The 15,040-nt window shown below is 36.5% G+C and overlaps 2 protein-coding genes across 4 annotated transcripts; one reads left to right on the top strand and one right to left on the bottom strand.

Moving 5' to 3' along the window:
• The first annotated feature begins 157 nt into the window (after positions 1-157).
• LOC114533579 (protein-associating with the carboxyl-terminal domain of ezrin-like) lies at positions 158-5,766 on the top strand. Of its 2 annotated transcripts, none has more exons than XM_028555123.1 (15): positions 158-494; positions 891-1,076; positions 1,338-1,454; positions 1,571-1,661; positions 1,749-1,813; positions 1,902-1,945; positions 2,096-2,313; positions 2,710-2,767; positions 2,846-2,981; positions 3,495-3,635; positions 3,860-3,887; positions 4,070-4,249; positions 4,461-4,555; positions 4,621-5,328; positions 5,486-5,766. In XM_028555123.1, the coding sequence occupies exons 1-15, from the start codon at positions 324-326 to the stop codon at positions 5,516-5,518; spliced, it is 2,271 nt and encodes a 756-aa protein (XP_028410924.1). In that variant the 5' UTR covers positions 158-323; the 3' UTR covers positions 5,519-5,766. The 2 variants fall into 2 exon arrangements, with proteins under 2 accessions (XP_028410924.1, XP_028410925.1); XM_028555124.1 differs by having other exon boundaries at positions 2,713-2,767.
• A 385-nt stretch (positions 5,767-6,151) lies between these two features.
• On the bottom strand, positions 6,152-14,919 carry LOC114533578 (coiled-coil domain-containing protein 18-like). Of its 2 annotated transcripts, none has more exons than XM_028555122.1 (21): positions 14,504-14,919; positions 13,476-13,556; positions 13,047-13,263; positions 12,801-12,944; positions 12,578-12,687; positions 12,325-12,453; positions 11,764-11,860; positions 11,567-11,688; positions 11,202-11,481; positions 11,086-11,116; positions 10,685-10,968; positions 10,216-10,467; positions 9,825-9,885; positions 9,464-9,741; positions 8,525-9,376; positions 8,239-8,355; positions 7,899-8,042; positions 7,720-7,806; positions 7,362-7,604; positions 6,859-7,101; positions 6,152-6,787 (listed from the first exon to the last, which is right to left on the bottom strand). In XM_028555122.1, the coding sequence occupies exons 1-21, from the start codon at positions 14,659-14,661 to the stop codon at positions 6,278-6,280; spliced, it is 4,440 nt and encodes a 1,479-aa protein (XP_028410923.1). In that variant the 5' UTR covers positions 14,662-14,919; the 3' UTR covers positions 6,152-6,277. The 2 variants fall into 2 exon arrangements, with proteins under 2 accessions (XP_028410923.1, XP_028410922.1); XM_028555121.1 differs by having other exon boundaries at positions 13,476-13,559.
• Positions 14,920-15,040: the final 121 nt, after the last annotated feature.

A 15,040-nucleotide genomic window follows, 5' to 3' on the forward strand; every position in this document is an offset into this window, starting at 1 on the left:
TACTAAACTTCCCACTTTACTTATTTTTGGATGCTCTTTCCAGCTGTATATCTAAAAACCGATGAATTTTTCTAGTTCGACTTAGATAAAAAAAGTCATGAACAACCTCCCATTGTGACGACTGATCTCAAAACAATAATTCCCAGGAGTGCTCTGCCAACATGGCCTGTGATATGGCGGTTACACAAATCTCTATTTTTGGCAAAATACAAAGCAAAAGAATGCAAAATGACAACGAACAAATCGTTGTCGGGCTATATTTTGATAAATTGAAATGTTGAAGTGAGAGAAATTGTCGATTTTTGTTCGAAAAGTCGAGATAAATGGGCGCTGAATTGAGCTTATACAGTTCGTATTCACTGGGTGAACCTTTTAAAGTTGAAAATGATATCTGGGAAATTAGTCCTGCATTGAGTAAAGAAGATGACCAGGAATTCACAGTCTTTCTACACGATAAAGAAAACCAGAGTAATAAAGTTGATACAGCAATTAAGGTGAGATTGACAGAGAATTATATCTAATTTTTTATTGGCATTTATTTAATAGTATAAAGTGTAGATTCGTTATTTTAATGTAAAATGATATAATGTAACCATGGAGTTTATTATCCGTGATGTAACTTATTTCCGATTAAAAATAAAGTTTAAATGTCCACTAATACTCGTACTTGGCAATAATATTTCCCAAATGAATTTGAAGATTTGTTGTTATTAAAATGACAACGTCGCTATGTCATATAGACGTCACAATGTTTGCCTGTAGTAAATCTATATAAAATTCATGCAATTTGTATAGTGCTTTATTTACCACAGATAGTTTTTCCTGCTTTGGAAAGTACTTCAGTCAATGGATTGTTAAATGAGATCAGTTTTTTCATGTCATTTTAATAGTATTTCCAGAAATTGCGCCATCCTGGATTATTGAAGTGTGTTGAGGTGTTTCAGGAAGCATCAGAGATTGCCATTGTTACAGAAGCTGTGGTACCTTTGACTGAAGTAGTTGGTGATTTTCATTTGTTAGAAGTGATTGCAGGAATACATAATATTATTGTGACGCTGGTTTTTCTTCATGATAAGGTACCATGATTGGCTATTTAATAACGTAGCAGTTGATAATGTACTAATGTACCATATCAGAGAAAATATGAGAGAGTACTCAGAGTTATTTTTTCTGGAAAGAGTATATTTCTTCTCGGAGTACTTTAGACAATATGCAAAAATATATACTGTCATAGGGAATAGATTTATATAATTTGTAATTTGTTGGAGTGTGCTTTGTCAATCCTATCTCAAACCAGTCATTGAATTTATTCTGTGTTTCTATTTGTTGATTTATAGTGTAAGTTGTCCCATAACAACTTGTCATTGGATTCAATATTTGTTGGTCAAAATGATGCTTGTTGGAAGATTGGTGGTTTTGAATACATGTGTCCTTTTGCTGAGATTGCAAAAGAGGTTGAATTATGACTAATAATATTCTGTTAGCCTCACTTGATTAATATTAATTTTATCACAAACATGACTATAGTAAACATGTAAAGATGGATTTCCATTTTGGTTTATGTTTTCAGAAATTAATGAATGAAAGTATTGCTCATGCAAAGGATGTCTTGGGACTGGGAAAACTTATCTGTGATGTTCTAGATGTGGTTAGTTTGTCAGGTAAATAAATTATGAAAAATATTTAGTGTATACTTTGTCGCTCTGGGATTTTGTTGTAAATGATGTGCTACAACTTTACTTCCTTAGATGAGTCAAGTATTACTGATTTTCAGCAAAGAATACAAGAGGAAGTTGTGGATGCCAGTCTTGAGGTAGGAAAACAGCATTTATCAGAGAATCTATTCTGGGTTTATATTTACATGTACGGGTAATCATCATAATAATAAAACTTTTCTTTAGAAAAGACCAAGTGTTCAAAGCCTTTTAAATGATGAGATTTTTCAGTAAGTGTAACTGATTGCTTTCTAATCTAAGTACCAGTAATCCTAACTAGTGTACCTGTAGTACTCTTTCATTTATGCATTGTCTGGTAATAGTCAGATAATTGGATTTAATAATATTTCATGTTGCACTAAAACTTTTTGTTTTCTCAGAAATGATTACTGTCAAATTCTGGATTTCTTGAGAAATATCACAGTAAAAACAAGTGGAGGAAAGGCTGTTTTCTTCAGGACTCTTCATCAGAGGCTACATAAAGTACCGCCCCACATCATTGCTAATAGACTACTCCATCTTCTGCTATCTCGCTTCACCCTTGTTGACTCTACTGCTGTTGATGTTTTCTTACCACATCTTTTAACACCTCAATCTGGTATGTCGATACTGAACTGCTTTATATCTTATGACTAGGCTAAAGTGTCTTGTCTAGGTAGTCCTAACTGCTTTTGGAGACGTTAAAGTTCAGCTAAATTTCAATCTTCATGAAGACATAGAGTGCAAATCGTCTGTGTCCACCAGACATTCTCCTTCTTGTTTTAGATCCGAATTAAACTACATGTATCGTTAGTATTATTTTGCATCCGAAACTATCATTAACATCACTCTACATCTGAATTTACTCAGTGTTAACATTGTTCCGCCTCCGAAACTACAGCATGCTCACTTCACGTTCCAGCAACAATTCAGGATTAATTAAAAGTTGATGTTCGTTTTATCACAAAACGTGACTTTATCAGAAAGAGTCACACGAGAATTTGTTTTGTTTCAGAAGATCATTCTGTTGAATCTGCGGACATTTTGCCTCTTTTGCCAGAGGATTTGTTCAGGTAATTTTCTCTGATGCAGTGAACTATACGTCATATGGTCTAAACACAATGAAACAGCGTTATTTATTGTATTTATAGACAATGCTGTGTCCCAATCTTAAAGAAACTATTTGAAGTAAATGATCGTCACGTTCGGTTAATTTTGCTCAAGTATTTCCCTCTTTACGTTTCAATGTTTGATAAAGACGCATTACAATCTTTTATATTACCAGAGGTAAGTTCTGTTTTGATATTAATATTTGAAGCAATATTGCATATGAAGAAATGACATCACACCTAGCTGCATCACCAGCATCAGCCTACATTACCTACATCAGCCTACATTACCAGCATCAGCCTACATTACCTACATCAGCCTACATTACCAGCATCAGCCTCTATTACCAGCATCAGCCTACATTACCAGCATCAGCCTCTATTACCAGCATCAGCCTACATTACCAGCATCAGCCTCTATTACCAGCATCAGCCTACATTACCAGCATCAGCCTACATTACCTACATCAGCCTACATTACCTACATCAGCTTACATTACCTTCACCAGCCTCCGTTACCTGCATCAGCCTACATTACCTGCATCAGCCTACATTACCTTCATCAGCCTACATTACCTGCATCAGCTTGAGAGCCTGGATATTACCAGCACCAAGTGCTGCAATACTTGCATCAAACTGCATTACCTGCATCATAATTTTGACTCGAACTAACCGTGGTTTTCTCTTCCAGTTAAGACTGGGTTTGCAGGACAGTGATGATGAGTTAGTTTCCGCAACGTTCAGCGCGATGCAGTATTTAGTTCCAGTATTGGGTGCTCATGTTATCATCGGAGGAGAACGACTACAACAGTTTACTGAACGAAGACCTAAGGTAATATTATGGTTGTGTTGAAATCACAGTTTTCTGAAATGAGACAAAACCATCAAGTCATTGCGAATATCAGTGGTTGTGGTCTAAACTATACTGCAGTATACTAGACTCGTCATTGTCATTGAGGATTTTAGTGGTCTAAACTACTATTTTTAGTGGTCTGTACAGTATCAGACTCTCAGCACACGAGCCTGTGTTCTAAAAATATGTTGATGTTTTTTTAGTTGGATGTGGAGTCGAAATCTTCTCATGGTACGTATATTTACAGCTATAACATATTTGAGATTTTTTCCCGTAATTTTGTAATAGCACAAGACAAGTTGAGGTAAACGACTAAATTTTTAATAGCAAACATGTTTCGGCTTACACTAAGCCATCTTCAGTGCTAAGTGAGCTGAAGTGAGCTTTACATACTTTTTTTGTTTTTGCTTAAGGCTCCGAATCACACAGAATAAAACAAGATTCCTCACAACGCATTGCAACACGAGCTAGTCAAGGTAAAAGTCTTCAGGATAAAATACAAGAACGAGAAAAAAGGCGGGAAGAAACACGAAAGAGGAATGAAGAAAGAAGAAAACAGAAATCACAAATGGGGAAAAAGATTGCAATGAAAGGTGAATATCGTATCAAATATTGAATACCTATATTTAAAATACTATTATTTAATAAATAAACAGTTAAATGTAATTTTTACGGGTTTTCCCCGTCAATGCATTTACACATGAGCGGCAATATTCCTACTACAATTCACAGCAGGTGCTGGTTTTATGTCGAATAAACTTGTTCTAATAACAATGTCATTGTATGTAACATTTTTTATTTTAGCAAGCGTGGTGGAGCATGTGCATGTGGAGTCTGCTGCAGGCAGCTTTGATTCCTGGGACAATTTTGATGGTGTAGAAAAAGTTGATCCAGGAGAGGTAAGAGATATTTCTTCACACTAAAACCAGACCTGGGTCTAGTAAAGTACTTCTTTCCCTCGTAGATTTCAGATGACTCAGATCACGGCCGTCCAAGCTCCAGCGAAGTTTCGCTTGATTCTGGTTTTAGCGAACGAACTAGAAACGTAATTGAGCACCCAACTAGTCCACGTCAAACTAAGCAAGTGAATTGTACAGAAGACATCAACAAATTTTCTCAAGGAAAGACGGGTTTTGGTATGAAACTTGGAAAAGTCAAAGGTGATTCCAAGCTTGAAAAGGATCGCGGAAAGAAATTGGCTTTGAAAGACATTGCCAAACAAAATGAAAGTCAACTTCAAAATGTATCACGAACAAACAAAAATGATTTGAAGATAAATACGAATTCAAGGGCAGTTAATTCTTCGTTTGAAACAGAGTACGAGGACATGCACTCAAATGAACTTCCAGAGGATTCTTTTAATACAGAAAACAACGAGCTTTCGCCTGTTTCTTTGAATTCAACAAATAAAAATAGTAAGAGGAGCACGAAAAATAAGTTAAACAAGAAAGATTCTAAGGCTTTAAGAAACACAGACAAAAGCAAGACTCCAGTTCAGGTTGTGGATAAACCATGGGAGGATTTTGGTATAAAAGTTACCAAAAAAGACTCCACAGTTGATGATATTTTCGCTGACATGGCACCGACACTGGTAGAAACACGAAAAGCCCCAGTGAAGGGAACGTCAATGTACAGTGATAACTTGGCTGTGGTTGCCGAGACCACAGAACAGGTTCGTGATTATAGCATTATTATCTACCTGGGTATCGTGTGTGTTTTGTAAGCCAACCAAAAAACTAACCAGGCCACAGCGTGTAGGAACAAATTGAATTAAATGTTTATGGGGAAATTTATTCTGTCACACTATTTAACATTATTTTTCACCCCAGGATCTCAATGGTTGGCTGGATGATGATTGGTAAAGAATAAACTCATGGAACTGATTAGCGGTAGGCTTCTGTGAATTATAGAGATATTAGAGGCCTGACTGAATTCTGTTCACAATTTAATATTTTTCTATTTGAAACAAGAGTTATTTTACTTGAGATTTTAACGATTTTGTTCTAGAGACATTTTTGTAGGCTAGTGGTAAATTATTAGAACGTATTAATGACGGGCTAAAATCTGGCAAAAATGTTAATTCAAACAAAATGATTCGCTACTTGTTTTTAAAGAAAAATAATTTAATGTAAGTACATTTAACTAAAAAGGTTATATGTAATGTTATGACAAAACAATCAAAGACTATAAGAACTACGTTAGTTGTACCTCAACAAGACAAAAATATTTCATTTGCTACTCTATTTTTACTTGGTCCCCAGGCTTATTTCCTCCTGTCTTGATTTTTTGTAAAATATCAATATCATGATGCTGCTTAAATATATCGCGATGATTGTTGTATTAGGTCTCTATACTCTCCTCTTTCCGCGAAAACTAACGAATATCGCTCAGAAAAGATTGTGGTAAAAAACCATTCCGTAGGCGTAAGCAAAGACTGTTGTTTAATCGCAAGTACTTAAATATATACGATGCCAATTTTAGCCTCGAAATTGGTTTTGCTAGCACAACCTTTATCGTGAGACTTGTCTTATATATCATCTCGTCTGATTGGTATAGGTAAAGTTGGGGTAGGATTTATAGCTCATACTATGATGCTTGAGAAAGACGTTCAAGTTAAAATGTTATTGAATATCTCCGTTGTCTGCTTTTGATGCATCTTTATCGTGATGCTCTGGTTGATCTTTTAGCGATGTTTCATCAGTCTGTCGTGATGCAGCAACATGTTGTAACTCGTATCGTGCTTGATCGAACAATCTTTCAAATGTGTCTCCCATACTTCGGTTTAACGTTGAAGACCGCGTCGAATGCTGGGAATGCAATCTTTCAAAATCATCTTTATCATAGCCGTTATGAGCCGGCGAACTGAATGATACTAGGTCAGTTGACATGTTGTGAAGGTCGTGCGCAGAACTGCTTCTTTTTACAGGTGTTTGGTAGTTGTAGGAGTTTCTAACTGAAGGACTAGGGGGTTGGGAGTGAACCGGGGGGTGGGAGTAAACTGGGGAGTGAGGGTAAACTGGGGTGGCCTGGGATCGAGGTGTTGGTGTATGTGAGTAAGGTGGATTAAAGTTTAGTCTGGAACCAAACGTGGCGCGTTCATAACCTGACACTTTAGCTTGTAGCCGTGTTATCTAAGAGGAAAGATATTGTATTTCACAGTTGATTTACGACAGTTGATTTATTTTTTCAGAAATCAGCGTACCTCAGATTCTTTGATGATAATCGTTTCATTCGCAACGTGAGCTTGGTCTTGGAGTTCCTCAACCTGTTGTTTTAAGTTCACAAAATGACCGTTGAATGTTTTCTGTTCTTCTTGCAGTCGTTTCATTTCTTTTTCCTTCATTTTTTCTTTCTCTCGTAAATTCTGAACGTTCAGCCGATGCGCGGCTTCCGCTTCTTCTTTTTGGGAGAATAATTTACTGTGGTTTTCACGTAATTTCTCAATCTGATATGAAAAGAAAAATCAAGAAACTATAGCCTCTTGTCATAGGCAGCCCAATTATGTATGCATGTTTATATACTATATATATTTATATAGTAGATATTTATGTAGTAAATATATATACTATATATATTTATATAGTAAACTATATAAACATGCATACATAATTGGGCTGCCTATGCTCTTGTCTGCAGACAACATTCTTTTAAATTCAATGAATCTCGATAAGCTCAAAGCTGGTATTTATGAGAAGTGAATCTCACCTCATTCTCTAAAGTTGTTGTTTTAAGTAAACATTGTTGTTCCACTCGACGATTCTCTTGCACACATTTTGCCTCAGCCTGAGCTTCGCGCACTTGGCTAGCTCCAAGTTCTTTTGCAAGACGCGCGCAATCTGCTTCTTTATTAGCTAAGAGTGCGTGAGCTTCTTTAAGTTCGTCTAAATATTCATGTTCCTTTTGTTCACATCGTAAAAGTTTGCGACGGGCGTCCAGCAATTCTGAATGCTAAAATACAAAAATGATTTTTTATTTCTATGGTACCATAATGTTTCTGACCTGCAGACACCTGCATTACCTGTCTGACCTGCAGGCACCTGCATTATCACTTGTCAGTACTCACCGTATTTTGGACTTGCTCCCTTGCCAAGCGAAGCTCTTGCGTGATTTCTATTTTATCGTCTGACTCAATCTTAAGCTTCGTGAATTCCTAGAAAGTGTTTTCAATTATCATTACTTGCGTGACAGTGTCGTACAGAAACGTTTATTGTATGTTTGTACACAAAGTTTACGATCCCAAACCTTCTCAAATTCAGCGACTTTATCAAGTCGTTTCCTCAGTTCCTGCTCTTGTTGTTTCATCGTGTTCTCCATGTAATCCAGTCGAACTGTTTTTTGTTTGATTTGTTCCTGACTTTGAGCGTATTTTGCTTTCATTTCACTCAACTGAAGTAGAAATAGTGGATTGTTTATTTGAAATGCATAATACCCAAGCTGATATGTACATTGTACAGCATCAACGCTTTAGGCGGAGCAAATATATTTTCTTCAAATGGAGTTTGCAATCCGTCAATTTGTATATAAAAATACCCATGCAATGCAATGCATCCTTGTTAAGTAATTATATTGTCAATAATGTTACCTCTAAAGATTTCTCACTGAGTTCATACTGGCATTGACTTAAAGAGTGTTCTAAGACATTTGTCTTCTGTGTCAAATCACTGCGTTGTTCTTTAATAGAAATGTCCAGTTTGCTCATCTGAAAAAAGCACGAAAGTTGTGTGTATCTAAATTACAACACCTTGCATGATGCCAGATTTACCACTTTGTCCCGGCAGATATTACGGACAAAATTACGAAGACTTATCACTTCCTGACTGACTGTTCGTAGAAATCTGTTTCAATGTAGTGAAAAGTGCAAAACTTACCTCAGAGACTCGCTGTTTCAACTCCCATTGACATTCTCTGACAGTTTGATCCAGTTCCGTCATCTTCGCTTCCTTTTGCTCTATCTCTCTTTCCTTTCGTTCCAACAATTCTTCACTTCTATTCAATTTATCTCCCAAATCATCCATCTGTCTATCTTTGTCTCTCAACTCCTTCTTGCTATCTTCCAAAACTGACTTTAATTCTTCCAACTGCCTTGCAGTGTCCAAAATCTCGCTTTGTGCTTTGCTTAACTCCCCATCAAGTTTCGAAACTTGGCTTTCTCTTTCAGACAAATTAATTTTTGTTTGACTAAAACTGTCTTGTGTTTCAGTCAAATTTTTCTTCGTCTCTTTAACAGTTTCTTCAAGTTGTTTTATTATTTCTAACTTGCTGGTAAGTTCTTTATCCTTATCCTTTAAACTTGAATTTAAATCACTCGTTTCTTCGCATTTTTTTGCTAAAACGTCTCGTGTTTGCTGCAGCAGTTGTTCTAAATCAACAACATGCGATGAACTTTGTTTCATGTCTTTATGTACACCGACCAACGAGGTATTCATTTCATTCAACTGACTTGTTCTTTGGTCTAAGTCTCGTTTTGCATTTTCTAACAAGGATTGTAATTTCCTCACTTCCTCACGATTCGTTTCTTTCTCGCGGTTCAACTCTAGTTCCAAGATCCCGGCTTCTTGTTTGAGTCTTGTCAGATTGTGTTCTTGTTCCTTAAGTTGTTTCTGGTTTTGTTTTGTTAGTTCGTTTCTTTCTGACAAGGTTTCTTGCAATAGCTCGCATTCTTTGCATTTCTTGCGGTATTCATCTTGTAGCTTTTTTAAAACGTCTTTTAGTTTTGAGATCTAAATAAAGAAATATATTCTGTCACTTCTGCTGAACACTTGGCAAGACTGGACCTCGAAGAAAAACAGTTTAGATTTGGCAAATACCTCATTCATTTTGTCCTGCATTTCATTTTCATGATTTTCTTTCATTTTTGCCTGTTGTTCAATAAGAGTTGTCATTTCTTGTTGACATTCATGCAATGTTTCATCCAATTTTTCTCCTCGTTCATTCTCAATTCTAGCTTGTTCTTGCAATTTTGATAACTTTGCTTCGTAGTGTTTACTCTGTTCTTGCCTGTGATCCAACTCTCGTTGCTGCTCGGAAATTGCTTTCTCCATTTCTTGAATGCGAGAAATTTTCACCGTTGCATCCTGACGAGAAGCTAGAATTAAGTAACATAAAAATGAAACGTGTTTTTAGATAGTATTAAAGGTCACGAGGTTCCAGAATTTGTTGCAATCAAACCTTTTAAGACTGTATCCAATTGCGAAACTTGATTATTTTTCCCCTCATACTCTCGTTGAAGCTAAAAAATAATAATACCTCAGTGATGATGGCAAATATTGTAAAAAATGAGTAAGAAAACTTTAATCGGAGCCTTTCTAAGTCTACTACATGCATCTCATCCTCTGTTCTACGATATTACACCCAGGAAATGCCTCGTGTCAATGTCACAGACGTATCTCACTAGGTACCTATTCTTGAGCCATCTCAGGTGCCAATCCCCCCCCCCTCGCGAATTATCAACCCTAAACCTGCCCCACCTAATCATTATTAACCATGGTCGACTATCACACCGACTGAATTGCAAAATATTATTAAAACTCTGGGAGAAAAGTGATAGAACAACTCGAACCTTATCAATCTGATTCTCCAACTCTCTACAATGTTCAGTATGTAAACTTCTTGTCTTGTCTAACAAATTACATTGTTCAGTAATCTCGGACTCTCTGCTCTTCAAACATGACTCCAGTTCATCTATATAGTTTTGTTTTTCCTGAATATTTTGTTCCAAATCATGAACTCTAGAAGCGCACGTTCCCAGTTCTGAGATTTTCTCATCAAGTTCGTTGTCCAAATTTTCAATTTTCAGACTTTTCTTGTGAGTCTAGATAAAATCAGTTAAAAACTCACCCCGCGGCTTTTACAAACGTTAAGAAACATCTTTTTCTTTGTTAACTTGGTTATTTTATAAGTAGGGTTCAGATGCATATAATCTCTGCGTGATGCAGGGTGTATGTGAGATCGTCTGGCCAAGATCACATCTTGGCCAGCGCATTGTTAAGCAATCCGCGGTTCACAGCGACCTAGCTGACCTAGCTTACCTCTCGTTGTAGTTCGCTGGTCGTATCCAATGCATTATCGAGTTCAGCTTTGACTTCAACCAGGCGAACATTTTTTTCGTTCAATTTTCCTTCTAAACTGTGCACCATTTCGTCTTTAGCAGCCAACCTATCTTCAAGTTGTATCAATTGAGTTGAATACGAGGCAGCCTCGTCCTCCATTTGTGATATAATTTGTTCTAGTTGTTGTTGTTTTCTATCGTTAATTCTGTTTCTTTCTGCGATGAATGACAACTCAGTTCTCAGGCCTGTCATGGTACCTGCGTCTTTATGATGGATTGAAAGGTGTTTTAGGAAAGAAATTTTAGGGCAAATAATTACTTTTTAGTTTTTTGTTTTCAGTACATGGTTTGTTGAAGAAATTTAGTTTTAGAAGTGTTCACCTTTACTGGAGCTGACGCCACTATCCACAGCCTGTACGAAAAAAAAGGTTATAAATTTATTTTCATTTACCCCTCTCTTATATCCTGTATTTGAAGGAGGATGATTGGTTGCCTACCGTTGGGGTACGATAGTGTCTCTCGTCTTGTACTTTCTGAACTAAACTTTCCAATCTAAGCATATCTTGTTTGCTTTGTTCGATTTCTTGTTGATAATATTGTATCTTGTCATGTTGTAATTTGATTATCTCTTGAAGTCTATCATCATCTCTGGGTGATTTCTTCTCTAGTTGACCAACCCTCTGACTCTGTCGAGCGACAGTTGATCGTAACTCTGCATTGTCTCTCTCGAGTGAGCTTTTATACTCTGCGTTTGCAACGCCTTCTGACTGAAGTAAACTAAAAATGCGCAGAATTACAACAAAATGTGTAAAATTAAAGAATTTTGACTCCAGGTTGATGTGGACTGATCACTGGACACTACCTGATTTCTTCCTTGAGTTCAGTGACGTGACCCTCCAGTGAATTGTTTTGACCCAACAATGTATTTCTTTCATTTGTCAGTTCATTTAATTCTCGATCCATTTTTTCCATTTCTTCGCATCTCTAAAAATCAACATTGACACGTGTTTATATGATTCAATATTCACTCCCGCTCTACAATATCATAAGCATGAATACCAGCTTCGTTTGTTCTTTCTCGCGTTCCTTATCTTCTGTTATTTTCGTGGTCAATTGTTGCATGTTCTGTAAGCTCTCTTCCAACTTAGACTGCAAGCTGGTGGATAATAATCAACAATTACGACCGAAAAGTTATGGAATTATTTTCGCTGGGGACCCGGGAGTTTGGAAAAAGTTTACTTTCAATCAGTCACGTCAGTTATCTTTTATTATCCATTAGATGAAACACTTATGTTCTAGGGCAGTTGGTCGGGTCTAAGTCTCACGTGAACGGCAAGAATGCAATGCGTGAGGCAGCCTCGTCCCCGGCGCGTGTGTCAAACAAAAACACGCGTTGGGAACGAGGCTGCGTGTGAGGTGAGACAGAAACCAAATGAAAAGCCACAGGCCACAGCTTTCGGAGAAACCTCATCCACCTGATATGAACATAAACTTAACTTTGTCACTACAAACAACTAATAGGTTTGTTATAAATGCCGTTATAATCCCTGGTATAGTCACCAATCCGCGTTAAGAATGTTATTTAATCACGTATGTAATTATAGGAATAAAGACTCCTACTGTTTTCTAACTGCCATCTCTTCCTCATATTTTGTTTGAAAATCTCTTGAAGTTTCCAAAACATCCTTCAGTTCCAAAGATTTGTTCTCCAATTGTTCATTCACATTGAGGAACTTTTCTTCTGATGACCTGACATTTATTGATTATGATCAATTAAATTTTTTTACAGAGAAATAATAGTTGAACTCTAGTTTTGGAAGTTATGTTGCTCCTTGTTTAAACCAGTTATTACTTTTCATTCAGTTCCACCAACCTTAGAGAATGATGTTGAGAAGAAATTTCTTTTTCCAGAGCAATGATACGATCTTCATATTCATGGACACCGTCTTTTTCTTTTGCCAGGTCCTGGTGCAAAATTTTTACCTAGTGCAAAAGATATTACAATGGAAATGATCTGGTCACATAGTTTCTTGTTGTTTAACCTAATGAATTCATAACATTTGCATTGCTTCATTTATACATGTCATTACACTCACCTTATTACGTTCATGCTGAAGTTCGTATCCCATATTTTCAAGTTCACTCATCAACTTATGGTTCTGACTCACTAGAGATGTGTTTTTCTCTCTGACCTTTTGTAATTTTGTTCTCAAACTTTCACTGCCATTCATACTAGAATACTGCGAGAAAATAATTTTGACCACATTAGTGGATTAATTTGTCAAGAGATAACCTAATGGAGTAGTTGGTCTTCATGGTAAGATATATAGTTTAGTTTCTACCTCTTGTGTGGTGTTTGACTGTTGCAATCGCCTGTTTGTATCACCAAGTGAGCTTGAAGATCTTACAGGTGGTATAGTTGATAAGTAATAAGAGGAGTTGAGAAGTTCATTAGCTGGTACTTCATTGTTGTTATCGGATAACGAGGGACTCAGGTCTGCTAAAGTCAGGACAGGAGGCTGATCAGATCTTTCAGATGGAGTTCTTGATGAGTGAGAACTAATGTATGACATCAGTTAAAAAAAACAGGAAAAACTATGAGTAATTTAGTCTGCTATGGATGAGATATTTGAACCAATGTGGGTGATGGAAGGATATATAGCTAATAGCTTACTATTATATAAATCATATAAGTGCTCTCACTCACAGGTATACTGTAAATTTTTATATTTATATTGTAAACTATAATTTTGGATAATATGAACTCTTACTTAGGTTGTCTGTGAGGCACCAACATTGTCAGATTAGTGGATAAATCTGTCTTGGATATACCATTTGTCAAAACTGAAGAACTGCTGAAGTTTTGAATTAAAAAATTATTAATATCTACTAACAGTGTGGGAATGCATTCTTACAAGCATTTGTTGCTTCAAAACCTAATTCTCATGCTTAAATAATAATAAAACCATGGTATTCTCTTATCTACAACAAATGCCAATGAGTGAGACAATCCTTGCAATTCATATCAAAGTATATGTAAAAACAGTGAAATGATGCACAGTAGGGGCCTGTTTATATGATCCTGTCTAGCCGGGACGGGATGTTTTCATCGGAAACTCGCCTAGGCGGGATGGCGTGCTTATATGGAGTTCATTTTGTAGTGCAGGTTCCTTCGACGGCATGTTTTATTGTAGAAAACGAATATGCCAATATATACACATGCTCCTAATGTATGTTAATCGCGAATCATCTCGGCCAAGCGGGATGGAGTGTTTATATGGCAATTTCTCGTCCCATCTAAGTGGGATCCTGGCAAGAAGTGCCGGGATCCCGCCTAGACGGGAGGAAAAGTGGTCATATAAACACTAATTAGTGTTTGTATTACAAGTAGGCGGGATCATATAAACAGGCCCTAAAAGCACATCTGGAGTCTTATTTTACACTTTAAACCAAGGTCTGCATGGTTTAATTTAGAAACGGTCATCACACACAGGATAGGCTTAGCCAAAAGGTTGGGATCAGGACTATAGACTTGTCATGCATAACAACTGATTGAGTAATGTTAAATATTTTACCAACATGGGGTAAAAATATACAGTTTATCACAATCTGCTGGCCTGCAACACCTACTGGTTGCTATTAACAACAGGCTTCACCATATATAAACCAAACCATGGTATACAAGATAACACATTTTTTTAGAAATGATCCCAGAAAGAAAGTTGAAAAAAGTTAATGCTATTTGACTGAATATTGGCTTATCTCTTCAGAAACTCTTCAAAATATTTATCTCCTTAACCTGTTAGTCTTTAACGGTGGGTTTAGATTTTTTATTGACTGTTCAGTTTGCATAAGTCGTCGTCTCAAATCGTAACAATCGCGCATCAAAGGATCATCACCAACGGATGAGGCACTTGCAGTTGTTGTCAAACTTGTAGAGCTTGATCTTCGACTCATATTTCTTTGTTTATGTTATAAAATAACAAGAGTAAGTTCACATGGCGTCCTTGGATTGTTTACAACTTGAACTATTCCGCGCAAATTTGACCTTTCTTAATTGATAATTTCAATCTTGACCACGAAAGACATATTCCTGTTGTTGTAAACAAGATTTCAACCAGTAAAGCAAAACGATAAAATTCCAACCCTTCCTCCAAAAAAATTTGAAAATATATAAACGAAATTTCTAAACGAATTTTACTCAAGTTTGTTTATTTTGAGCTTAAAAAAATAATCATAAACACTAAACAGCCGCACTAATTTGATTGGCTAGATAATGTCACGTGATACGAGCACTACTCATTTCTGATTTTCAACCAGGATTTGATACATTTTT

The sequence above is a fragment of the Dendronephthya gigantea genome, unplaced genomic scaffold (assembly GCF_004324835.1).
Source record: "Dendronephthya gigantea isolate DGI-Jeju-01 unplaced genomic scaffold, DenGig_1.0 000093F, whole genome shotgun sequence".
Lineage (NCBI taxonomy): Eukaryota > Metazoa > Cnidaria > Anthozoa > Malacalcyonacea > Nephtheidae > Dendronephthya > Dendronephthya gigantea.

Bases quoted from the DNA above. Each gene is read 5' to 3' on its own strand.
- LOC114533578 (XM_028555121.1), bottom strand. From the start codon at position 14,661: ATGAGTCGAAGATCAAGCTCTACAAGTTTGACAACAACTGCAAGTGCC. The intron at 9,742-9,824 runs GTTTGATTGCAA...ACTTAATTCTAG, and splicing joins ATTGGATACAGTCTTAAAAG to CTTCTCGTCAGGATGCAACG. The intron at 8,356-8,524 runs GTAAGTTTTGCA...TGCTTTTTTCAG, and splicing joins TGAAACAGCGAGTCTCTGAG to ATGAGCAAACTGGACATTTC.
- LOC114533579 (XM_028555123.1), top strand. From the start codon at position 324: ATGGGCGCTGAATTGAGCTTATACAGTTCGTATTCACTGGGTGAACCT. The intron at 1,662-1,748 runs GTAAATAAATTA...TTACTTCCTTAG, and splicing joins AGATGTGGTTAGTTTGTCAG to ATGAGTCAAGTATTACTGAT. The intron at 2,982-3,494 runs GTAAGTTCTGTT...TTTCTCTTCCAG, and splicing joins AATCTTTTATATTACCAGAG to TTAAGACTGGGTTTGCAGGA.